Raw genomic sequence first — 26,465 nt, forward strand, 5'->3', positions numbered from 1 at the left:
TTCTCTAAACTCAGGCGGAGACATTCACAGAGACAAATGGTATGTATTCTGGGATCACCTTTTTGCTAAGGAAAAATCTTAATGTTAAGAAAGGTGACACATTCTTGCCTGGTATTATCGGGAGAACCATTCTCCTTGGAACTTTCTATTGGAAATGAGGTTAAGGTAGAAATTACTGAGTGTACTGAAGCGGGGTGATCATCCTACGTAGTGCGTGTTAGCTGCAGTGTCGTTTTTATGACATCGAATGAGGTGCATCAGGGTGGGGGGTGTCAGGAGTCTGTGTAGAATGATCGTGAGTGTCTTTGGGAGGATGTGTACATTTCTCCAGAAAGCATGTTTCCATGTGCACAGCTCAACACAAAGATGAGTGTGGTAAGTAAAAATCCCATTACCACTGCACACCGTGCGTCAATCAGCCCATTGGTCCTCCACCACGGCTGTAGCTGAAGGGCAGTTGGAGATCCCCAGCACTCAGGTGAAGATAGTGCAGAGATGAATTTGCCAAGCTCTTTATCTCCTCAGTGGAGGAGGCAGAGGTGCACTCAGGAGTGGGTGGAAGGTGATGCCATGGGCTACTACTCGGCAGTAATCATGTGGTTCTGGTATAATTTGTCATTATGGCAGAGAGCGTGAGCACCTAGGTGTGCACATGAAATCTGGATAGCCTTCAGAATTCCCAAATACTGTCTCTCATGTAGGATTGTGTCAATGGTCACATAACTCAGTGTGGGGATAAGTACATTTTACAGTGGACTTTGGTGTGGTCACAAATGGCAAACAGACATTGAGAGGTCAGGCTTTTGGCTGCAGTGCTGTGTTAATTTTCTCATCTCCTGGTGAAAAGCAGAAAATGATCAGACATGTTATATTGTATTTAATGAGATAATCACCACAATCCTTACACGTGCTGCAGTTCAGCACACACACCCAAGACACAGCAGCAAATAAGAACGGAAGGAACAACTTGGGTATTATCCTGGTACTCATCTTCTCGCTGGAATCTTCTACAGAGCTGGGTTAGAGAGGGTCAGCGCCCCCACCTGCTGCCCCCCAGGGTGGGCTGTCCTAGGGCTGGAGCCAGTGTGAGCATGAGCAGCAGCAGGCCCCACGGCACACACACACATTGTGTTAAAAGGAAGAGCCGAAGGACAAACATCACATGCCAAGTAGGAGTCGTCTGTAAATGGTAGGATAATTGAGTATTTTCAAATCTTGGTTTGGTCTTCTTTAAAACAAAAGGTTAGTGAATATAGAGAATTCTTTAGCTAGAACTGAGTCTCCTCGTTGAAGAAAGGTTGCTTTTTATCTAGTACAAAATGTTCTGTCCGGCCACGGTGTCTGACACCTGTAATCCCAGCATGGTGGGAGGCCCAGACGGGTGGGTCACCTGAGGTCGGGAGTTTGAAACCAGAGTGACCAACATGGAGAAAACCCGTCTCTACTAAAAATACAAAATTAGCCTGGCGTGGTGATGCATGTCTGTAATCCCAGTGACTCAAGAGGCTGAGGCTGGAGAATCGCTTGAACCTGGGAGGCTGAGGTTGTGGTGAGTTGAGATCGTGCCATTGCACTCCAGCCTGGGAAAGAAGAGCAAAACTCCTCATAAAAAGAAAAACAACGAAAAAAGTTCTAGGAGGGACAAAACACACACAGCAGGACATGTGGATCCTGGGGAGGAAATGACCTCGAGGGGATCGAGAAGGCAGGACAAGTTAGCTCAGGTCAGATTAGGAAGGAGGAGCCCTGGATGCTGCAGGGAAACACTGTGTGGTGGGCCCTGTTTGAGATGGGTTATTTCATGTGCAAGAGGTTGCCTTAGCTAGAGGACCAAGGCCCTGTCTTCTGTGGCCATCCTGATGCCGTCCTTCACCATTTGCCTTCCCTCACCACCATGGAGGATGGACCGGCAGAGGCTGAGTCTGTGCTGTGAACACACCTTTCCACACACACCAGTCCCAGGTCCACAACTCCAAGACCACCTGAGGGATTCAGTCAGTGGAGCTCATGTGCTTATAGTGACTCTGCCACTGGGCTCAGGGCAGAGCCTCTTGGGTCACTTGTCTTGTGACACCCTCCTCTCTGGCCCAACAGCCTCGTCCTGCTCCCCACACTCCAGTCAGGCCCAGCTTGTTCTGTGTCAGGCCTGCCAGGTGCCCACCCTCCTAGTCTTCCCACAGCTCAGGCAAACCCTCATTTCTGTGCTGACAACTGCTGGCCTCACCTGCAGATTAAAGCAACTGGGACAAGAGGCTTTATCTTGAATTCTGTTCCATTGTTTCCAAATACTCAGAAGCTGGTGGGATTCGTTTGACGACTGAATATTTTCCAAGTCTCTAGGGTCATTCTAGGCATAGAACAGTCACTGTATCTGTGACGTCATTCATCATCAGCTCCCACAGCCCCCAACACAACCCCAGGCCTGTGGACATCGGTCATGATCGCCTCCCACGGGCCCCAACACAACCCCAGGCCTGACTGAATCTGTGGCATTGGCCATCGTTGCCTCCCACAGCCCCCAACACAACCCAGGCCTGGGCAGGTGCTGCCGACCCAGGGTGCGATCTGTGTGTTGACTGGAGGCTGGCAGTGCAGCCTTGGCCTTCTTTCCGATGTTCTTCTATTGGAGACCAGTAGGACTGGTGGAGGTCCACAAGGAGGAAGGAAATGGGATTCATGAAGGAACAGAAGCAGGCCCTACAGGAGGAGGAGGGAGGGAATTCCACGTCATGCACGACATTGTGAAGAGGGCGGCTGCCTCTTGGAGGAACAGAATGACACGGCTTCCCCTCCCTTGGCTGTTATGGAATGTGAGGGCTGGGAAAGTGTGTGGGAAGTCGGAGGTCCCTCCCTCGTAGCACAGAGGAAATGATACGGACTGTGGAGAAGTCTCCAGAAATGGGCACATCAGAGGCTCTGGGATTGGCTCCACAGCCCGGGGACAGCAGAGTCTGAGGGGTTCTCTCAACAATAACTCTCCCCTTTCCTTCTTATGGCCGCCCCATCACCGCTGCTCCTCCGGACACTCTGATGCTTGCTTCCCAGAACTGGAAGACTCCACCATGACAGGCAGCCGCCAGCAGGTAACTGATCTCCTCTCATATGCTCTCTCTCTTTTATCCTCTTTCTGACTCATGAGCTCCTTTCTTAGCTCTGGTCCTTTTCCTCTTTCCTGTCTTGTGATTGTTCTGAAGGACCTGGTCTTATCCCACAGTTGACGTCCTTAGGTCTTCAGTGTCGATAAAACCCCTCCCCAACCCTCCTGCCCACTACCTTGGCGTTGCCCTGTTTACTGGCCCCCAGGCTGCAGCTTTGAATCTTGCTGAACAACCCTTCAGGGTCCAGGGAGGGGCTGGGCTGGGGTCGGATGAGCTGGACCCCACCATGCTGGAGGGACTCCCAGTGACATCTGGGTCTGCTCTGGGCACCCCCTGCCCAGATAGGACTTTTCCTGCACTGGCGTCTCTGGACATACACAACTGTTCTCCGTCTCACAGATGTCAGCAAGTTCCTCCTCTGCACCTGCAGAAGAAGCAACAGAAAAGACAAAAGTGGAAGAGGAAGTGTGAGTGTGCGGCGGGCAGAATGAGGGAAGCAGACCCGTGCCCGTGTTCTTCATGGCTACGCTCACTTTCTTCTTGTCCCATCAGGAAAACCAGCAAGAAAACCAGGAAGCCCAGGAAGAAAACCTGGCGGAATGTCCTGAGCCGTTGGGACATTTTTAATATATTTTAGAGACCTCTGAAGGTAAGTGAAGGATGCCCTGAGACCATCCTCCAGGAAACAGACACCCACTCCAGAGCAGCCCCTGAGCCTGCTGGGCTGAGCCCTCCACAGGCTGCTTAGTGAGGGAGACACTGAGGTGCTGGTCGGGCCACCGTGTGCAGGATACCAGGGGCTGTGCACTGTGTTATTTGCTGCAGTGACACTTCAACTCACCAGCATCTCATTTGGGGGGACCCAGCTCTGTCCCCCCAGCCCCTTGAGGCCAACAGGGAGTATCACTAGTTCATCCTGAGGAGGACTAGGGTTGACCATGAATCGCCCCCAGTTCAGGCCTCCTGGGAAAGGTGTGAGAAGGATGGAGGTACCCCCAGGCTCCTTGTCACACGAGCACGCAGCCCACGCGGCCCAGTATTGCCCAGTATTGAGGCCAGCGGGCACTCAGTAGGTCCTGGCATCGAGCAGGGGACACGGCAGGATCCAAGAAGCACTGAAATGTGCCCAGTCCTAGGGGTCCTTCAGCCTCTGTGGGGGCCTGGGGACCTGGGGTGACCTCATGGCCCCATTTTTCAAGATGAGGTTGGAGGCTTCTGTATGTAGAGAGCACTGGCTTGGGTGTCAGTGATTCTGTATCTGTGCCAAATGCCAACAAAACAAACCCCTGAAGACATTTCAGGGCCATGCTCACTTGGGAGGGGTTGAGGGCATGATTCAGGGAGCCTCTGTTTTTTAAATCTATTTTCCAATCTTGAAATCAGGCACACATATAAACGTGTGTTTGTGTGTATCTATACACTGTTTTTCACTCTTTCATATGTATGTCTTCTGTAACCCTATTATTATAGAATATACTAAAGTGAGAAATTTGTCTTACCAAAGCGTAATTTTAAAAATTACAATACAAAGACAGGTCTGGTGGGGATGTTAGAAAGACCAGGTCTTACTAGGCAATAACAATGACGTGCTCCAGGCAGCTGTGCATATTCAATGTGCAGCTCTTCTGTCTGGATGGCACAGAGGATCTGGGTGGCAAGGCAGGGTCACCACCCCCACCCTGTGTCATGAGACCTCCTGCTCCCCTTAGGGCCCAGGGCTCTGCCTGTTGATCCTGGAATCCTCAAAATTCCCCCGTTTCTCTGTGTCTGTTTTACTCTCCAGGGAACCAGCCCCCTGAAGGTGCCTGTGTGAGCGCCCAGGTTCAGTTCTTCCTCCATGACACTTACAGACACTGTCTGTGGACAGATAACCCCTCAGCAGACAGCAGCACACAGGCCTCAGTGCCTTGGCATCTGAGTAGACCTGACTGTGGGGAGCTCAGGGGCCCAAGGTCACCTTCCAGGGCCCGAGGAGCTCTCTGAGACCTGCACGACCCCAGGGAGCCCCTCCTCCCTCCGCCTCTGTGCCTCCCCAGTGACCCTTGCACCTCTGTCTGTGTTGCAGATTCCACGAACACCAGGAAGGGGCCTGATGTGGGGATGTCAACTTGGCTCAGACTTGATGTGGATCGTGATTGTTTCAGGAACTGTGTTACTCCGAAAACTTTTATAATCTTTGCTTAATTTGTTTTTAAATATTTTCCTGGCTGGGCACGGTGGCTCGTGCCTGTAATCCCAGCACTTTGGGAGGCCGAGGCGGGTGGATCACCTGGGGTCAGGAGTTCGAGGCCAGCCTGGCCAAGGTGAAACCCCGTCTCTACTAAAAACACAAAAATTAGCTGGGCATGCTGGCGGGCGCATGTAATCCCAGCTACTCGAGAGGCTGAGGCAGGAGAATCGCTTGAACCTGGGAGGCGGAGGTTGCAGTGAGCCGACCGAGATCATGCCACTGCACTCCAGGCTGGAGACAAAAAAAAAAAAAAAAAATTCTGACTTTAACCTCTGTTTTTTAGAGGGCAAAAATTGTTCTTTTGTTGTTTCTATTTTACATTTTTTTCCTGAAGTTATATTCCAATTGTTTTCATTCTTTCTGAAGTTTTGTTCACTCAGTTTTGAGTTTTTGTAATTTTGATAGACGACTTTTGTGCTTTCATTTTCTTAATTACTTTTACCTCATTTTTAAAACAAATCCATAGTATGGTAAGTTACATCAAGATGGAGTATTTTTGTTTTGTAGTGGTTGATATTCTGGATGTATTTTACATATATAAGTGTTAATGGCCTGGTGCAGTGGCTACCGCCTGTGATCTCAGCAGTTTGGAAGACCAAGGTAGGAGGATTGCTTGATCCCAGGAGTTTAAGACCAGCCTGGGCAACATAGTGAGACCTCATCCCTACAAATAAAACTTTTTTAATTAGCTGGGCATGGTGGCATCTGTCTGTAGTCCCAGCTACTTGGGAGGCTGAGGCAAGAGGATTGCTTGAGCCCGGGAGGTTGAGGCTGCAGTAAGCCATGACTGCACTCCAACCTGGTGACAGAGTGAGACCCTGTCTTAAAAAAAAAAAGTTTATTAATATCAGTTAGAAATCTAGTTGTTCATTGCAGAACTAAACCAGTTTATAGCAGACATGAGCACTGGGAGGGAAATGTTACGTTTTCACTCCAGGCCTTGAATCCTTAGCCAGCAGCTGTGTGTCCTTCAGGGTTCTGTGGTTCCTGGTCCCAGAGAAATCACTCGCTCCAATGTAACGAGCGAAGAGTTCTTTAGGTGATGGCCGCTGGGCCCAGCTTTGCTGTTGTCTTTGCTGTCTCGTAAGCCTCGTGTTGCTCACGTTCAGTTGTGTGTGAGTGCACTGACTGTACCATGAGCTTCTCCAAGCACGTGCAAGCAATTTGAGAGGATGTTTTATCGGGTGGGTCAGGTGAGGGAGATAACGGGGCAAGAAGGAAAGTTATTAATTCACGTGAAACTACCAGCCCTTCATCGCCTAACTTGTGATTTACAGACACTGAGCACACTGCAGGTTGAGAAGGTGCTTGGTCCTTTTTGTAGCCTTACCCTGTGCTCTTTAGAGCTGTGAGTGTGCGACTTTTTCTCACCATTTTGTTTCTTGTAGATTGTTGTCCTTGATACTGGAAAACATTTTGAAGACAAGACTCTAGACTCTGAACAGTGGCCTATGCCACACTAGTTTATTGGAAAATGAGAAACTTACATTACTGACAAGCTTGGAAGATTTTTCTGTCCTGCAGTGGCCTGTGTTTCCCTGGTCTTTACCTTGCCACTCTGCTTTATTCTCTTTTTGTGTGGCAGTAGTTATGATGCCAACTTTTGGGGTTTCTTTGTCCTCCTCTTTTCTTCCTACCTGCTAGCATTCAAATGGCCACTTCTATTAAGTGATGGAATTCAGGAATGTATTTCTGTGTATTAATCCTGATATGGTTTCACTCATCTCTCTGTTTAACGTTTAGGGTACAAAGTAGTCACCGGGAGGTGCCACTCAGTATACAGCACTGTGTTTAGAAATTGAGGGAGCCGTGAAATACTGAGCCTCTGCTCTCTGAGACCTCAGCCAGGTGCAAAGAAGAGATGCAGAACCGCATTTCAGGTTGTGGTGTGTACACCCAGCAGCACCAAAATGTGCCTGGGAATCATGGCGGTCAGAAATTTTGAGGCAGGTATGGCTGAGGCTTTATGAAAAAAGATGGGGTCTGTGCCAGGCCTTAGATGTGGGAGAAGGAGGATGTGTCAGGAAGCAGAAAGAGCATCACCAAAGTGCTGCTGTGGGGCATGTGGGCCGTGTTTGGGGAACAGCAGCGGCTTTGTGTGTCAGGTTTGCCGCACCTGTGGGAGGCTGCGTTGGTAAATAAGCCCCACGAAGTAGACTGGGGTCACTTAAATTAAAATTAAAAGTATGTATGGCTTTGAAGGCCAGCTGAGTGATATAAATAGAAACTATAAACAGTATCACATTTATTGAAGACAGCTTTTGCTGCCAAAGGAGTTTTTGAACTTTTTTGGATTGTGTAGTTGGTGGGTAAAGAATTATTGACCTAAATGTATCCGATCTTTGAGTGTTTTAATATGCTAGATTATTGGAGGTGAAATGGCTAAGTCAAAGGCGATGAGTGTTTTTGAGACTCTTAATGTTAATTGCAAAATGAACCTCTAAAAAAGCAGTGCCAGCTTAGACCATGACTGAGAGCTCTTGTTTTATCTTGTCCTGCTGAGCTGGGTGTTACAACATTGAAACCTTCTGCAGTGTGTTCTTTCTTTCTCTCTCTGTCTCCTCCCTTCATCCCTTCCTTTCTTTTACTTCTCTTAGGATAGGCTCATCTGTACTTTTCTGATAGAGGTAACTATTTGTCACACCATTTTCCGTAGGGCCTGCTGTCTTCCCATTCATTGGTGACGGCACATTTATCCTACCGTAAGCTTTGATAATGTGTCAGGATCTTTCTGTCCTGTCCTCTCAAAGAGGTTAAGTATTTTTTATAATGACTTATAACTAACTGAAGTTATAATAGTTTTCTAATGTCAAATATAAAAATAGGCTGGGTGCAGTGGCTCACGCCTGTAATCCCAGCCCTTTGGGAGGCCAAGGCGGGTAGAACGCTTGAGTCCAGGAGTTTTGAGACCAGCCTGGACAACATGGGGAAACCCCATCTCTACAAAACAAAAACAAAACAAAAATTATCCGGGTGTGGTGTTGCAGGCATGTAGCCCCAGTTACTCAGGAGGCTGAGGTGGGAGGATGGCTTGAGCCTGGGAGGTGAAGATTGCAGTGAGCTGAGATCACACCATTGCACTTCAGTCTAGGCAACAGAATGAGACTCTGTCTCAAAAAAACAAAATATGTACACTTTATTGACTCATTTATGTCTGATCGGTATTTTTGATTACAAATTGTTTAGCCACTACTTTAAAGCTTGCTTTATTTTTTTCTGAATTTTATTGACTCATTTATGTCTTAGTCTTTTTTATTACAAATTATTTATTGTTTAATCACTACCTTAGAGCCTGTTTTATTTTTTCTGAATTTTATTGACTCATTTAGGTCTTAGCCCTTTTTATTACAAATTATTTTTTGTTTACTCACTACAGCCTGTTTTATTTTTTCTGAATTTTATTAAAGGATGATATTGATGATGATATGTCTTATGATGAACATTTAGAGGTTTATTTTGAACAACTGGCAATTCCAGGAATGATGGAATAAAACATATGAAGTAGAAGGACTGGAACCTCCATAAAAAATACTTTGTTACCTGCAAGTGATCCTAGTCAGGTATGTTACAGTCTTAATGGCTTTTCAGAAATTTGACAGAAAATTACTATTGATCTCATTGGATGTTTACATGAATTTTAAGCCTTTGGTTTTCTTTTAACTCTGTTTTTTACAGGTATAAATTGACAAGAAATACCTGCACCTTTCCTCCTTCCTATCTTTCCCTTGCCTACAGAAAATTGAAAAGTAAAACAGTGGACATCTACATATTCTTCATTCAGATTAACAAGTTGCTAGCATTTGCCACCTTTGCATTTTCTTTCTCTTTCTGTAAGTACTTTCTTCTCTGAATCATTTGAAAGTAAGTTGCAGAGAGCATGATGTTTTACCCCAACACTTCAGCATTTATCTCTTGCGAATAATGACGTATTTCTACATAATTACAATTCTACCATCTAACTATAATACAGTAATTTAATGTACAACCCATATTCAGATTTACCTAATTGTCTCCAAAATGTTCTTTATTTTTGGTTTACACCCACAGTTTAATGAAAGATTAACCTTGCCTTTGGTTGTCATGTCCCTCTCTTCTTTTACTTTGGAGTAGTTCTTTCAATACATGAAACGTTTTGGAAAATCTAGGCTCTTTGTTTTGTAGAGTGACCCATAATCTGATATATCTGATGGTTTTCTTCTTCTCCTGACTAGAATAGATTGAGCATTTTGGCAAGAATACCGATTGAACAGTGTTCTCATGAGTGGATTCAGATTAAACAGAGAATAATGCCTAATCCAGATGAGGCAGTGTTGGGTACTTATTGCCTCACACCGGGGGATGTTTGAGTCTGTTTGTCCCACGATTGATGAAGCTATGTTTCGTAATTTTGGTTGAGGTGGTGTCCACTGGACATCTCCTTGTGAAGGGAGCTTTCCCCTTTGTTCTTAGTCATCTGTGGGACGAGACATCAAAGCACTGTGAACGTTTTATTCCCCGGCAACCTTCATGAGCTGGTTTCAGTGTCATTGCTGAAGCCTCTTGGAAACATCGATTACACCTGTGGTTCCAATGGTGATTTTTTCTCATTCCTTTTACATTGATTACCTGCCTCCTTCAATGAGGTAGATGTTGTCTGCTCCCCATGTTTTCCCCTTCAGAATGTTTAATTTTAATTTAAATGGTTAATACAGCTAAGTCATTTCAACAGGTAAATGAAAACAGTAAAGTGTCAGTTTCACCCGGGAAATAACAGCGCTGGTTGCTCATGGCTCACACTCTTCTGAAACGACTCAGGAAGAGCCTGAGGAAGGCCACGTTGTTTGTCTACCTGGGACTAATAAGTATAGAAATAGGATTCCTTTGTTCTTAAAGTCTACTTTTGACTTTACTTTTAAAATATAATTTCTTTGGTATGATTAAGCTCATGCCTGTAATCCTAGCATTTTGGGAGGCCAAAGAAGGAGAATTGCTTGAGCCCAGGAGTTTGAGACCAGCCGAGGCATCATAGGGAGACGACACCCCCACACACCCCCACACACACCCCCCGGGAGTGGTGGCATGCAACTATGGTCCCAGCTACCTGGGAGGCTGACGTTGGAGAATCATTTGGGCCCAGGAGGTGGAGGCTGCAGTGAACTGTGATTGTGCCACTGCACTCCAGCCTGGGTGACAGAGCAAGACCCTGTTTCACAAAAGAAGAAGAAGAGACCATCTGTTAGTCGTCTTGATTTTTGTAAAATGTGATATGTGATGGTTGATAAGCTTTATGCATATGTCAGTCTGTGGCCGTTTAATTTTGAACTAAGGGCTTGTTCTATTACAGCACAGTAATCATTTTACTAATTAGTGACTATTTGTCATTGAAAACAATACATTTAGTTTTAATACAGTTGAGTACTCACATATTTCTGGGGAAACTTGGTCAGGACATTTCAACTGAGAATTGTCAGGCACCTTCTCACTGATAAGCGTGCTGCTCGGTGGTGCAGCTCACGTACAGATGACTCCCTTCATGTAATTTAGTAGGAAAATAACAGAAATACTTGTATATAAAGTAAAGCAAAATTCTGGTTATTGAATCACAGCACCTACTGAAGGAAGTTCTCAAGTTCTGATTGAGTTCTAAAAGTTTTTTGAAGATTGGAATTCTTCATATGTAAGTAAAAACAATTTCTGATGACCCATTTCTAGTCCATCTTCTAAAGAAGTATTTAATCTAGGCCGGGTGCGGTGGCTCACACCTGTAATCCCAACACTTTGGGAGGCTGAGGCAGGTGGATCATGAGGTCAATAGATCAAAACCATCCTGGCCAACATGGTGAAACCCCATCTCTACTAAAAACACAAAAATTAGCTGGGCATGGTGGCACATGTCTGTAGTCCCAGCCGCTTGGGAGGCTGAGGCAGGAGAATCACTTGAACCCGGGAGGTGGAGGTTGCAGTGATCCAAGATTGCACCACGGCACTCCAGTCTGGTGACAGAGCGAGACTCCAACTCAAAACAAAGACAAACAAACAAAGTATTTAATCTGAGCTGGGCATGATGGCTCACTCCTGTAATCTCAGCACTTTTGGAGACCAAGGCATGAGGGTTACTTGAAACCAGGAGTTGGACACTAGCCTAGGCAACAAAAGCAGGACCCCATCTCCACAGAAAACTTAAAAATTAGCTGTGCAGGAGGCTGAGCTGGGAGGATCACTTGAGCTTAGGAGTTGGAGGTTACAGAAAGCTGTGATCATGCCACTGCACTCCAGGCTTGATGACAGACAAAACTAACAAAGTGTTTAACCCATAAGATGACCACATTTATAGGCGCCTCCTGGCAGTCTTAGCCTGGAGCCATGAAGGAAGACAGCATGTGAAGGCAAGTGCAGGCTGGCCTCCGGCCGCTGAGGATCAGGACAGGATGTGGAGTGAACATCTGCATCAAACTTTATTGCTTGGATTGGAAAAAAAATTCCTATCTGTAGATCAGCCTTAAAATACATCCTTCCATAAAATATTATCTTTCCCATATTTTGAGGCCATGCTATTGGTGCTACCTGAGGGAACAGTATTGTGTCCTTGATTTGATGAGATCAGTAGCTTTCTTATCTTACTGAATGACATCCACAGAACTCAGGAACCCACAGAACTCAGAAACAGAAGCTACATATTAAGTGAATTTGTATCTTACTTGTTATAATATTACTGTGTATAAGAAATAGAGATGGTGGGCCGGGCACGGTTGCTTACACCTGTAATCCCAGCACTTTGGGAGGCTGAGGCAGGTGGATCACGAGGTCAGGAGATCGAAACCATCCTGGATAACATGGTGAAACCCTGTCTTTACTAAAAAAAATACAAAAAATTGTATAAAAAAATACAAGAACTACAGGCACCTGTAGTTCAAGCTACTCGGGAGGCTGAGGCAGGAGAATGGCATGAACCCGGGAGGCGGAGCTTGCAGTGAGCGGAGATCTGGCCGCTGCACTCCAGCCTGGGCAACAGAGCAAGACTCTGTCTCAAAAAAAAAAAAAAAAAAAAGATGACCAGGTGCTGTGGCTCATGTCTGTAATCTCAGCACTTTGGAAGGCTGAGGCGGGCAGATCACAAGGTCAGGAGTTCGAGACCAGCCTGACCAACATGGTGAAACTCCGTCTCTACTAAAAATACAAAAATTAGCAGGACCTGGTGGCATGCACCTGGAATCGCAGCTACTTGGGAGGCTGAGACAGGAGAACTGCTTGAACCTGGGAGGCAGAAGTTGCAATCAGCCAGATGCCACCACTGGACTCCAGCCTGGGTGACAGAGCAAGACTCTGTCTCAGGAAAAAAAAAAAAAAAAAAAAGAGAGGGTTTTCCCCCAACTGACGTCAGCTGGGGGGAGTTTCTGGTGCTTGGTGCTATCAGGTGTTGAAAGTGCTCCCTACCTAAAAAGGAAAAATCTCAAAAATGAAATTATCAAGGGAATTGTAGGTATCAGCTTTATATTTGTATAAGTTATTATAGAGTTGGATTTTAAGAGTTTTGCCTGCTTCAGACTTCTCCCATTGTGTGTTTTTTTTTCTTTTACGTATATCTTACTACCTATTATTTCATAAACATTATTCACCTATTAGAATCTGTCATTGTCCTCTGCTGCATTTCTTCAGTGGTCAGGACCATCCATGGGTTCCCCACCATCCAGCATTTTCTTCTAATACTGTTATAGTTTTACTAATTATGCTGTGAGTTTTGCATGTGGGTTACTTTTTTCTCACTCAGACCCACTTTTCCAGTATTTACTAAAAGAATTCTTACTTTTTTGCTTTATTCTGTACATCTCTGTTTTGCACACATTAGATTTTAAATTTTATTTTATTTTTTTTTTTTTGAGACGGAGTCTCGCTCTGCCACCCAGGCTGGAGTGCAGTGGCCGGATCTCAGCTCACTGCAAGCTCCGCCTCCCGGGTTCACGCCATTCTCCTGCCTCAGCCTCCGGAGTAGCTGGGACTACAGGCGCCCGCCACCGCGCCCGGCTAGTTTTTTGTATTTTTTAGTAGAGACGGGGTTTCACCGTGTTAGCCAGGATGGTCTCGATCTCCTGACCTCGTGATCCGCCCATCTCGGCCTCCCAAAGTGCTGGGATTACAGGCTTGAGCCACCACGCCCGGCTAGATTTTAAATTTTAAATTGTAAAGTATATGTAACATAAACTTTACCAGCTAATCATTTTAAACGTACAGTTGAGTGATGGTAAGTACATTTTTCAGGGTGGTTCTGTGTTTTGGCTTCTTTGGACCACATTGAAAGAATTGTCCTGGACCACACATAAAATACACTAACACTAATGATAGCTAATGAGCTTCAAAAAGAAAAAAGCTGTATGCATACATCTCATATTTTGTTTTGACATGAGCTTTGGTGGACACATTTCAACCCTAGCAGTCAGATCTAAGATTCCCAGTTGAAAGGATTTCCCCACTTAGTACTTCGAATTAATCAACCCTGCTGCCTTCTGGCCTCCAGGGTTTCTGGTAAGGAACCTACTGATAGCCGGGCATGGTGGCTCACGCCTGTAATCCCAGCACTTTGGGAGGCTGAGGTGGGTGGATCATCTGAGGTCGGGCGGTTGAGACCAGCCTGACCAACATGGAGAAACCCCATCTCTACTAAAAATACAAAATTAGCCAGGCGTGGTGGCGGGTAACTGTAATCCCAGCTACTCGGGAGGCTGAGGCAAGAGAATTGCTTGAACCCGGGAGGCGGAGGCTGCAGTGAGCTGAGATTGTGCCCTCGCAACAAGAGTGAAACTCCCATCTCAAAAAAAAAAAAAGACGGTCTCAGTCACCCAGGCTGAAAGGGCTCAAGCAGTCCTTTTGCGTGAGCCTCCTGAGTAGCTGAGATTGTATGTGCACACCACCCTACCAGCTTTTCATCTTAACTATGATTTTTTCATAGAGACAGGGTCTCACTGTGTTTCCCAGGCTGATCTTGAATTCCTGGCCTGTAACAACCCTTCCACCTTGGCCTCCCAGAGCACTGAGTGTACAGGTGGGAGCCCCCATGCCAAGCCTTGGATATTTATAATGTCTTAATATTTTAAATCAAACTTGGGAAGTTTCTTAGATTTTCATTATTTCTTCAGATGTTCTTTTCTTCCCTCTGTTCTGTGATTCTTATAAACTGATTTGGTCCACTTGATGCTGTCCCACAGGTCCCTTAAGCTCAGCTGATGTTCCTGCAACCATTTTCCTTCTGTTTCTGATACAGGATTATTTCAATTGTTTTGTCTTCAGATTTGCTAATTCTTTCTCTGCTTGGTCAAATCAATCCCTTCTAGTAATTTTTTTTTTTTTTTTTTTGATATGGAGTCTCACTCTGTAGCCCAGGCTGGAGTGCAGTGGCGCAATCTCTCTGCAACCTCCGCCTCCCAGGTTCAAGCGAATCTCCTGCCTCAGCCTCCCAAGTCACTGGGACTACAGGTGCCGCCACCACACCTGGCTAATTTTCATATTTTTAGTAAGACACGAGGTTTCACCGTGTTGCCCAGGCTGGTCTTGATCTCCTGACCTCATGATCTGCCCACCTCGGCTTCCCAAAGTGTTGGGATTACAGGCGTGAGCCACCGTGCCTGGCCCGTTCTAGTAATTTTTTTTTTTAATTTCAGGTATTTTAATTTTTAATTGCAAAATACTTTTTGATTTCTTTTTATAATTATCTCTTTATTGAGGTTCTTATTTTGCTCACAGGTAATTTTCCTTTAGTATCCATGTCTTTCTTAAGCTCTTTGGGCATCTTTAAGAGTTGTGGTTAAGTTTTTGTCTAATAAGTATGTCTAATATCTGAGTATCCTCAGGTATATTTTATATTCACTTACTTAGTTCCTCTGAATGGGCCATACTTTCCAGTTTCTTTGTGTGCCTTGTGATTTGTTTTTGTTATAAACTGGATGTTTCAAACTTAATGTGATAACTCAGGAAGTCAGATTCTCCTTTTACTCCAGGTTTTCCTTGTTTTGAGACGGAGTCTTGCTCTCTCACCAAAGCTGGAATGCAGTGGTGCAATCTTGGCAAGAATTCAGGATTGATTCTCTGGAGCCAAAGGAATTGTTGATAAATTCTGTGGAGGAAATGAGGGTTACTGGAGGGAATGTTTATTAGAACTGTTTCACTAAGAGTCTGATTTTGACATACAGATGTAAGAAGTCACAGTTAATTTTTTTTTTTTTCGGACTTAACTTTGGAAGTGAAATGTTATCTTGTTCAGTGTAGTGAATTTTTTTTAAAATAAAAATACTTAGGAGAGGTGGATCTTCCTTTCTGGATTGTTCAGGACTTTTGAGAGTATGACTGAAGTTGAAGAGTAACTGACTTATTTATTAAACAGAGGAACAAGACTGAATCATGGAAAAATGATCTGTTATTCAGAAGTTTTATTTTGGTATAAGTTACAAAGGTTTATTTGCATTCACATTACTGGATCTAGGGAAGACTTAATAAAAAGCTGAGTGTATTTCCTGAGTTGAAATTGTAGGTGTGTCTTGTGACAGTTTGTAAGAAAGACAAGTGGAGTCTCCTCTGCTTCAGCAAAGCTGCTTGAACACGAACCTTCCTGAAACTTTCATGCACGTTGGTGGGAGCGTCCCTGAGCGTCACACGGATTTTCAAGGATGTGTCTATTCTGTAAAGTAAAGTGCTGTTACGCTGTAAGTTTCAGGAGGCAGGAGTTTTTCTCTTTTGCTTATTAATATGTCACTGGTGGTTAAACAGTATGTAACACAGAGTAGGTGTTCAGTAATAATGAAAAAATAAAATGTCATTTCTGTGTTGTTTTAATTTGGATTTATTTGTAAGGGCAACATATTTAACTATTAGTTCTGATGATTAAAAGCTAGTGAGCATTAAGGAAAGAAAAGGTTCTGCGTGGACTCTGAAGGTCATCTCTATCAATTTGAGGTTGAATGGGAAGAATAGTTTTGTTGACGTCCTTTAGCTGTGTTATGTGTTATGAGTACTTTTTTTTTTTTTTTACTCAGGCAAAAGAAAATGTGTGTGTGTTAAATACAGTCAGCCCCCTTTATCTGTGGGTCCTGCATTCTCACTTTCTGGCAACCTCAGATCAAAAATATTCCAGAAAAAAAGGATGGTTGCATCTGTACTGAACATGTACAAGCTTTTTTTCTTGCCATTATTCTTTATGCAATAAAGTATAACAACCATTTATGTAGCATTTCCATTGTATTAGGTATTGTGAGTAATCTAGAGGTCATTTGAAAGATATTGGAGGGTGCGTCCAGGCTGAAGGCAAGTACTATGGCATTTTATGTCAGGGACACCTACAGATTTTTGTGTCCAGCCATGGATCCTGTACAGTTTAACATTTCCACACGCTGAGGGTGTGATGGGTCTGGGTTGGGTTGGGCCCCCATGTTCAAGGAAGTGTGCCCATCATGATTGTAGACCCTTGTCGTAAACTTTGGATATGTCTATTTTGATATTTAAAACATTTTCAGATTAAGTCTGAAAATGCCAATATATTAATATTTTAAAATGGAATTGAGAAGTCATTATTATAATAATAGAATTCATTATTAGAACTTTCTAATAGTAGAAAGGAAGTCTATTTATTTATTTATTTATTTATTTTTTTTTTTTTGAGACGGAGTCTCGCTCTGCCGCCCAGGCTGGAGTGCAGTGGCCAGATCTCAGCTCACTGCAAGCTCCGCCTCCCGGGTTCACGCCATTCTCCTGCCTCAGCCTCCCGAGTAGTTGGGACTACAGGCGCCCGCCACCGCGCCCGGCTAGTTTTTTGTATTTTTTAGTAGAGACGGGGTTTCACCGTGTTTGCCAGGATGGGGAAGTCTATTTATTTTATAAAATTGTCAGTTCATCTTAAGATCTAATAGTCTTTTGCAATTAACAGCAACCTAATTCAGACTACCTCAAAAGAAGAATTTAACATTGATTTTTGTAGAAAAAAAGCAATTTTAAAGTAGTCTGGGAAAACTTAGGTAAGTTTTCCTTAATCCTGACTCTTAATTTGTGGCTAGAAGTGGCAATGATATGAACATAAGTTGTGCTATTTATTAATTTATTGCTTTTCATAAATCAGCCCCTTTTATGTAATTAGGTAAAAAGAGAAAAATACATTCTTGATTTTGGTGACTAGAGTTGTGGATGCCGGAAAGCTCTGCCACTAAGATTGATGAACCAGACGCATGTCACTGGCCAGTCACAGATTCTTAATGCCGTAAGTATGAACGTATAGTTAAAAAAAAAATCTGTTGATAGAATACATCGTCTTATGAAATGAAAAGATTTGGTTAAGGAGTTTTTGAACAAATTTCACATTACACTACTGGCTTTACTAAATCTGAGTCTTGTATTTCTGAACAGGGCACCGTGGCCTGGCACTGTCACGTTTTCCAGGGAACCTGCCCGAGCTCCTGCAGAAGCTGCTCCTCGGGCTTATGGAGTCCCTTAGCTGGTAGGCCCTTCTTTAGTCACCACAGGATGCCTGCTGTTCATGAACAGGAAGGAGAGGATGGGCTTTGAATAAAACACAGGTAACTAAGTTTCCCAACTGCTTTTCTTTGATTAAGATTTCAGTCTTGGCTGGGCATGGTGGCTCACGCCTGTAATCTCAGTATTTTGGGAGGCCGAAGTGGGCAGATCACGAAGTCAGGAGATTGAGACCATCCCTGGCCAACATGGAGAAACCCTGTCTCTACTGAAAAAATACAAAATTAGCCGGGCGTGGTTGCGCATGCCTGTAACCCAGCTACTCGGGAGGCTGAGGTAGGAGAATCACTTGAACCCAAGAGGTGGAGGTTGCGGTGAGTGGAGATCACGCCATTGCACTCCAGCCTGAGCAACAAGAGCAAAACTCCTTCTCAAAAAAAAAAAAAAAAAAAAAAAAAAAAAATTCCTCCGAGTTGCACATGGCTTGTCCGCTTGTCCCTGCTTGGCTACAGACTGTGTGCTCAGTCTGCTCCTAGGACCTTTATGCAAGTGTCTGGCCTGCATCAGTGTGAATGCTTGTTCTTGGAATGCTTGCCCACAGCTCCCCTGGGTTGACTTCTTTTGGGAAGCTCTCGAGTAGCTGGGATTACAGGCATGCACCACCACGCCCGGCTAATTTTCTGTATTTTTAGTAGAGACGGAGTTTCTCCATGATTTTCATTTTTTAAATGCTTTTTTGAGATTTGTTTTGTGGCCTGAAATGTGGTATATCCTGGAGAATGTTTTGGGAGCTGATGAGAAGAACGCAGGTTCTGAAGTTGGTGGGTGAAATGTGCTGTAATTACCTGTCAGGTCCCTCTGACTTCTATTTTGGTGTGTAAGTCTGGTCTTCGTTGCTTTTCTGCCTAGAGGGTGTGTCTGTTGCTAAGAGTGGGTGTTGGAGTCCCCAGCTATTGTTGCCTGTCTCTGTTTTTCGATGACTCTTACTTTAATAACTGGGGCTCCTGCGTCAGCTGTGTTTACATTGACAGCTGTTCCACCCTCTTGCTGAATTGATCCCTTTATCATTTTATAATGACCTTTGTTTTCTATTTTTGTGCTTTGTAGACTTAAAGCCCATTTTGTGTGACAAGCATAGCAGTGGTGACTCCTTTCCTTTCTGATCTTCACCGAACCTCGCTTCTTCACATTTACCGAAATGTCTACTTAGAGCCACGGCACCTCTTTGAATTGTCACATCTACTGCATGGTGATGGTAGATTTCCTTTTCATCTGTACTCTGAAGGAATCCGAAACAGGCATTTTTACAAGTCTAGGAAGGAAACATAAATCTATGTGTCAAAAGAATGAACATAGAAAATAATGTGTCCTGGTTAACAAAAGTTCTCATTGTAAAGTGTTATGCACAAGATTATGGAATTTTATGTGCCATAAATGAAGTTGTCTTCATTTGTCTAAAACTACTTTTAAAAATTACATGTTACTTTAATAAAGGTATTTTTGAGAATTTGGTGACTTCTTATTTCCTAGACCTCTTTAATTTCATATTAAATTCCAGCATATTTTGTTTTTGTATTTGGCTTTCACATCATAACTTAGTTTATAATTAAACATTTTGAATGGATCTAATGGATTGTGTGGTTGTCTAAATGTTAAGAGTCTGAAGACCTCAAGTGGGCAGGAGCTGGGCAGGGGGAGGATCACGGTGCAGGCAGGACCAGGGTGCAGTGTGGATGGGCTCCAGTAGGAGCAGGGTGCTGGTGGGGCAGGGGTGGGGGTAGGTGTGGGGGGCGTCAGAGCATGGTGCTCCTAGGAGTGGGGTGCTGGTGGGGTGGGGCACAGTAGGAGCAGGGTGTGGGTAGGAGCAGGGTGTGGATAATACTGAGGTGCTGGCACGGCAGGGTGTGGGTAGGAGCAGAGGGCGTGTAAGATTGGGCTTCTGGAGAGGCGCGCGTGGGTAGGATGGGGTGCTGCAGGACGGGTAGCAGTTGGGTGTTGGCGGGGCGGGGCGTGCTTAGGACCGGGACGCGGGTGGGTGGAGAGTGACGGCAGGGCAGGGCGTTGGTAGGAGCGGGGTGCCAGTAGTATGTCCAGAATGGGTGGGTTCTTGGTCTCGCTGACTTCCAGAATGAAGCTGCAGACCCTCGCGGTGAGTGTTACAGTTCTTAAAGATGGTGTGTCAGGAGTTTGTCCTTCAGATGTTCAGATGTATCTGGAGTTTCTTCCTTCTGGTGGGTTCCTGCTGTGGACCCTGGAGGTGAGTGTTACAGCTCTTCAAGGCTGCACATCTGGACTTGTTCCTTCCTTCCAGTGGGTTAGGGGTCTTGCTGGCCTCAGGAGTGAAGCTGCAGACCTTCGAAGTGTTACAGCTCATAAAGGTGGCGCAGGCCCAGAGAGTCAGCAGCAACAAGATTCATTGCAAACAGCAAAAGAACAAAGCAACCACCGCGTGGAAAAGGGGCCCCAACGAGTTGTGGCTGTTGGGGCGGGCAGCCTGCTTTTATTCTTATCTGACCCCACCCACATACTGCTGATTGGTCTGTTTTACAGAGATCTGATTGGTCCGTCTTGACAGAGAGCTGATTGGGCCGTTTTACAGAGCTCTGATTGGTCCGTCTTGACAGAGAGCTGATTGGTCCGTCTTGACAGAGAGCTGATTGGTCCGTCTTGACAGAGAGCTGATTGGTCCGTCTTGACAGAGAGCTGATTGGTCCGTTTTACAGAGATCTGATTGGTCCGTTTTACAGAGCTCTGATTGGTCCGTCTTGACAGAGTGCTGATTGGTGCGTTCACAAACCTTTAGCTGGACAGAAAAGTTCTCCGGGTCCCCACCTGACCCAGAAGCCCAGCCGGCTCCACCTCTTAATAGCAGTCGCCCCGGACTTTGCGCCACCCAGCCCGGGGACTCCGGCGGCCCAGAGGTAGCTCTTCCCTCCATCAAGCCCAGCAGGCCACAGCGAGGGCCCGGCACACAGAGCCCGCGCCCACCGGAACCCGCGCCGGCCCGTGAGCCCCACGCGCAGCCTGGCTTCCCGCCCGCGCCTCTCCCTCCACACCTCCCCGCGAGCAGAGGGAGCCGGCTCTGGCCCTGGCCAGCCCCAGAGAGGGGCCCTCGCAGCGCAGCTGCGGGTTGAAGGGCTCCTGGAGCGCGGCTAGAGCAGACGCCGAGGCGGAGGAGGTGCCGAGAGTGAGCGAGGGCTGCTAGCACGTTGTCACCTCTCGGTAGGAACAGGGTGCAGGAGGCGGGTTGGTTCGGAAACTGATGCTGGAAAGGCCACCAGTAGTCTGGGTCCCAGCACCTCTGCAGGCGCAGCCGCTTGTTTCACCTGGCGCGCCATCTTGCAGTTCCTGAATTTGCCCCTTTTGGCTGCACAGAGAGGGCAAGGAAGCCGCGCACGAATGCAAGGTCGGAATGACTGGGGTGCGACCCAAGGGGACTTGGAGAACCGCCCTTCCTCCGCAGGTTCCCCAGGCAGAGCCCACCACCCACCACCCCCGCGGTTTTCCAGAGGCCCAACTGGGCCTCTGCGGAAGGTGGGGGGGCAGGGCAGAGACAGGAGGAGGGAAAGAGCTGCGCAGGGAAGGGGGCCGGGAGAGCCTCTCTCAACATCCGGGTTACTTGATAGACTGGGGGTCCTGCAGGGCTAGCCACGAAGAAATGTAACCGTGTGTGGAAAAACAAGAATTGGGGAGGGGTGAGGAAGAGAAGTTGGTTACCAGGCAGCAGGTGGTGCCTTAGGCAATCATAGGGGCTGAGGGGCTGGCTTCTCATTGTCAGACCCTGGGCTGGTAAGTTTCAGGGAACTCAGATGAAACAAATGTAACTTCCTTTAAGACTAGCGGGATCAATTTCTCTGTTTATTCAAGGAAGCTGTATACATCGGGTCTATGGGAGAATTGGACACTTTCCAGCCTCATGCGGGGAGCTGTAAGGGTGGGTGTCCTTCCGCCCCTCTACACAGGGGCACTCAGGTTGTGGGACTGGCAGCAGAGGAGAGCGAGCAGCAGAGAGCAACAGGAGCCCCAAAGAATCTAATTTCCCCCAAAGAAATGATGGCCACGAACATATTCACCTCAGCAGGAGAAGCCAGGGGGCCTACGCCGGGGAGTTGTGGGCTGAGGTTGGATGTGGGTTCTGGGCGTCTGTGGGGAAAGTCCTCTGTTCTCTCCCCATCCCTTAGCTGCCTCTTGAGGTCTGGCCTACATCTATTCACAGAGGGATGGAGGAAGGGAAGCTCATGGGGCCTTGGGGTGGGAGGGGGCAGGAACTGGAGCCTGGGGCGCCCCTGGGCCAGCTGCCCCTGTCCCTGCTGTGTCTTGGTGGGGCTCAGGGCTGAATCTGTGATCTGCACATCACTGCAGATTTGAAGTCAAAGTGAAGTCGCCCTCGCAGGCAGGAGAGGGAGCTGCCAAGACGAGGCTAGCTCAGACTCAGTCAACCACTATGTCCAGAGTCGGCCAGCGGAGGGGGAGGTGGTTGGGGGGAGTAGGGGAGCGGGGGCACTCAGCCCAAGAGAGCTACCCTGAACCACAGGACCAGGTGATGCCTGCCACCCACCGTTGCCGGGGTTGACAAAGCTGGAGTTGGCCACGGGGAGCTCCCCAGGGTGCAGACAGGTCCCATCTCTGGGACTAGCAGCTGCCCAGGCTGCACATTCAGGCCTATGCCTAGGGAAGGGACCTGATAAGAAGAAAGAGGCTGGTGGCAAGGGGTGCGTGGAACTTTGGGGGGCAAACAAGCTCCTGTTGTTGTAACCGAGTGAGTTATAGAGAAACGCCACACTCTGAGACTAATTCAGGGGTCCTTTATTGCTGGTGACTGAGAGACTGCTAGAGCTCAAAATTCAGCCCTGAAGAAGGGGCTAGATTTCTTTTTATATCTTGGTCTAAATAGGAGAGGGGGAGTCTAAAGCAATTTTTACAGAAGCAGAACAGGCAAAAAGTTAAAAGATAGATGGTTACAGAAACAGTTACAGGAAAATAGTTCCAGGTTCAGGGGCTTAAACTGTCACAAAGAGACAAATGCAGGGGCTTTGGGTACCACCAAGCGAGCGCGTGTCCACGGGCCGCTGGCACAGCTTGCCTCAGTATCTTATCAGTAAGCGCACTCCTGGGTGTGCCTGGAGTCAGCTTGCACCAGTTATGTCTTTAAGGGAGGGGGGCAAGGGGCTGCAAGCAAAGAAACCAAAATGGAGTCTGTCCGGCTCTCTCAGCTGAGAGAGTCAATCAGGTTAAAACAAGGGAGGGCATCACATTCCCACTCGTGTTTTTGGGGAATCAAATCATTGATTCCTCGGTTATAACAAGGGGGTTATATTGGGTTCTAAGATACACAAGTTTGACAGAAGCTATGTGCTGCTTTATGAAGTTAAGCAACCAATTTAATAGACAAGGCCTGAAGACAAACCTTAACAAGAGGAGGAGAAGGGCTCTCGCCAACCCGGTAATTAGTTAGCCAGGGATTCCAGTTAAACATGCTTTGGTACCAGGGGGTGTTACTCTCCTGTTCCTGCTGGCATTTACCTAGATTTTCTCGAACTTTTTGAAGAGTATTTTTTATGACTTCAGATTGATTGGCATAGAAACAACAACTTTCTCCCAAAGTTGCACGTAACCCTCCTTGGGAGAGAAAGCAGAGCTCAGCCTCGGCGGTTTTGAAGAACTACTTCTGCTAGAGGCTCTACCTGGGCATGCAGTATATTTATGGCTGATTGGAGATTGCTGAAATCATCATCTACTTGTTGAGATAGGGACATCAGCCCAGTTTCTTCTTGAATCAGGGCAGTTGTGCCGATGGCTGCTGACCCAGCTATGCTAAGGCTGGCCACAAGGGGTACAAGGAGTGGGGCGACTCGGCAAAACCTGGGATGCAATTCAGGAGAAGCGATGAGGAGTTGTCCTTCTGACCCACTGTACGCGTAGACCTGGGGGAGTACATGAACCAACACACAGGAGAGGTCAGGGTTCAGTCCCACTGATGCAGTGAGTGAGACCTGAAGTGCCGGCTAACCAGGTATTGTTGGGTGCCTGATAGGAGACTGAGGCGTTTAAGGAAGTAAGCAGGGACTGATTCCAGGTAGCCTGAGAGGGAGAAGCAGATAAATTATACCCTGCTAGTTAGACAGGAGGCATTCCGGACACGTCTCCTAGTGTAAGGGCATGGGGGCACGTATGACAAGAAAGAATTTGTAGCATGGCTTCTACTCCTAATCCAACATAATATGGGGGTTTGGCCTTTAGGCACAACCAGCAATCTCGGGCTAGTTTAGGCTGGGTGAGATTCAGGAGGTGAGGAGCACTGACCAGAATGGACTTTAGGCTGGGTGAGATTCAGGAGGTGAGGAGCACTGTCCAGAGTGGACTTCAGGCTGGGTGAGATTCAGGAGGTGAGTGAGGAGCACTGTGCAGAATGGACTTCAGGCTGGGTGAGATTCAGGAGGTGAGGAGCACTGACCAGAATGGACTTCAGGCTGGGTGAGATTCAGGAGGTGAGTGAGGAGCACTGTCCAGAATGGACTTCAGGCTGGGTGAGATTCAGGAGGTGAGTGAGGAGCACTGTGCAGAATGGACTTCAGGCTGAGTGAGATTCAGGAGGTGAGGAGCACTGTCCAGAGTGGACTTCAGGCTGGGTGAGATTCAGGAGGTGAGTGAGGAGCATTGTCCAGAATGGACTTCAGGCTGAGTGAGATTCAGGAGGTGAGGAGCACTGTCCAGAATGGACTTCAGGCTGGGTGAGATTCAGGAGGTGAGTGAGGAGCATTGTCCAGAATGGACTTCAGGCTGGGTGAGATTCAGGAGGTGAGTGAGGAGAACTGTGCAGAATGGACTTCAGGCTGGGTGAGATTCAGGAGGTGAGTGAGGAGAACTGTGCAGAATGGACTTCAGGCTGGGTGAGATTCAGGAGGTGAGTGAGGAGCACTGTCCAGAATGGACTTCAGGCTGAGTGAGATTCAGGAGGTGAGGAGCACTGTCCAGAATGGACTTCAGGCTGGGTGAGATTCAGGAGGTGAGGAGCACTGTCCAGAATGGACTTCAGGCTGGGTGAGATTCAGGAGGTGAGTGAGGAGCATTGTCCAGAATGGACTTCAGGCTGGGTGAGATTCAGGAGGTGAGTGAGGAGCACTGTGCAGAATGGACTTCAGGCTGAGTGAGATTCAGGAGGTGAGGAGCACTGTCCAGAATGGACTTCAGGCTGGGTGAGATTCAGGAGGTGAGGAGCACTGTCCAGAGTGGACTTCAGGCTGGGTGAGATTCAGGAGGTGAGGAGCACTGTCCAGAATGGACTTCAGGCTGGGTGAGATTCAGGAGGTGAGTGAGGAGCACTGTCCAGAATGGACTTCAGGCTGGGTGAGATTCAGGAGGTGAGGAGCACTGTCCAGAATGGACTTCAGGCTGGGTGAGATTCAGGAGGTGAGTGAGGAGCATTGTCCAGAATGGACTTCAGGCTGGGTGAGATTCAGGAGGTGAGGAGCACTGTGCAGAATGGACTTCAGGCTGGGTGAGATTCAGGAGGTGAGTGAGGAGCACTGTCCAGAGTGGACTTCAGGCTGAGTGAGATTCAGGAGGTGAGGAGCACTGTGCAGAATGGACTTCAGGCTGAGTGAGATTCAGGAGGTGAGTGAGGAGCACTGTCCAGAATGGACTTCAGGCTGGGTGAGATTCAGGAGGTGAGTGAGGAGCACTGTCCAGAATGGACTTCAGGCTGGGTGAGATTCAGGAGGTGAGGAGCACTGTCCAGAATGGACTTCAGGCTGGGTGAGATTCAGGAGGTGAGGAGCACTGTCCAGAATGGACTTCAGGCTGGGTGAGATTCAGGAGGTGAGGAGCACTGTCCAGAATGGACTTCAGGCTGGGTGAGATTCAGGAGGTGAGTGAGGAGCACTGTGCAGAATGGACTTCAGGCTGAGTGAGATTCAGGAGGTGAGGAGCACTGTCCAGAATGGACTTCAGGCTGGGTGAGATTCAGGAGGTGAGTGAGGAGCACTGTCCAGAATGGACTTCAGGCTGGGTGAGATTCAGGAGGTGAGTGAGGAGCACTGTGCAGAATGGACTTCAGGCTGAGTGAGATTCAGGAGGTGAGGAGCACTGTCCAGAATGGACTTCAGGCTGGGTGAGATTCAGGAGGTGAGTGAGGAGCATTGTCCAGAATGGACTTCAGGCTGGGTGAGATTCAGGAGGTGAGGAGCACTGTGCAGAATGGACTTCAGGCTGGGTGAGATTCAGGAGGTGAGTGAGGAGCACTGTCCAGAGTGGACTTCAGGCTGGGTTGGAGGTGGTGTTGTTGCAGCTGAGGTCTAGGAAGCAGGAACGATGGTGGGACAGTTAAATCGACCTGTCTGGGTGTTTCTGGAACACAGGGCCACCAAATCAGTTAAAGGTCCGATTGACTTAGGAGGGCTCCCTGGGACCAGGACCTTTTTCTGGATGGTGAACTTAGTTCCAACATCAAATCCCAGAATATAAAGCCTTAATCCCTGTGACATGCTGTAATACCATTGAGCTAAACTAGGGTTACGGACAGTTACAGTAAGAGGATTGCAACTTCCTATAGTACACGGTCTAGGACGGGAAGTGCGAGCTATGGAAAGGGTTGAGGGTAGGGTTGATCCTCCGGAGTAAGTGGGCAAGGTGACACACGTCCAGTGAGGGCAGAAAAACTGGTAAGAATCTCAGCAGCTAGAGTCAGGGTGATTTCCAGGACGAAAGCCAAT

At 47.1% G+C, this 26,465-nt stretch overlaps 1 protein-coding gene and 1 long non-coding RNA gene across 16 annotated transcripts in view; both read left to right on the forward strand.

Annotated features, from left to right (window-relative positions):
- LOC106995771 (protein FAM153B) overlaps window positions 1-3,037 on the forward strand; it is a 39,858-nt gene extending 36,821 nt beyond the window's left edge. For all 15 annotated transcript variants that reach the window (XM_077937558.1, XM_077937561.1, XM_077937563.1 and 12 more), the window contains one exon: window positions 15-3,037. In XM_077937558.1, coding sequence (XP_077793684.1) covers window positions 15-158 — 144 coding nt within the window. In that variant the 3' untranslated portion in view covers window positions 159-3,037. The remainder of the gene's footprint in view (window positions 1-14) is intronic.
- A 2,842-nt stretch (window positions 3,038-5,879) lies between these two features.
- On the forward strand, window positions 5,880-19,256 carry LOC106996520 (uncharacterized). The gene is made up of 7 exons (XR_013395082.1): window positions 5,880-7,278; window positions 8,736-8,888; window positions 9,004-9,158; window positions 10,914-10,984; window positions 17,423-17,542; window positions 17,689-17,858; window positions 18,862-19,256. It is a non-coding gene; the product is annotated as an uncharacterized LOC106996520 (long non-coding RNA).
- The last annotated feature ends 7,209 nt before the right edge of the window (window positions 19,257-26,465 follow it).

Source organism: Macaca mulatta, chromosome 6, assembly GCF_049350105.2.
Source record: "Macaca mulatta isolate MMU2019108-1 chromosome 6, T2T-MMU8v2.0, whole genome shotgun sequence".
Classification (NCBI taxonomy): Eukaryota; Metazoa; Chordata; class Mammalia; order Primates; family Cercopithecidae; genus Macaca; species Macaca mulatta.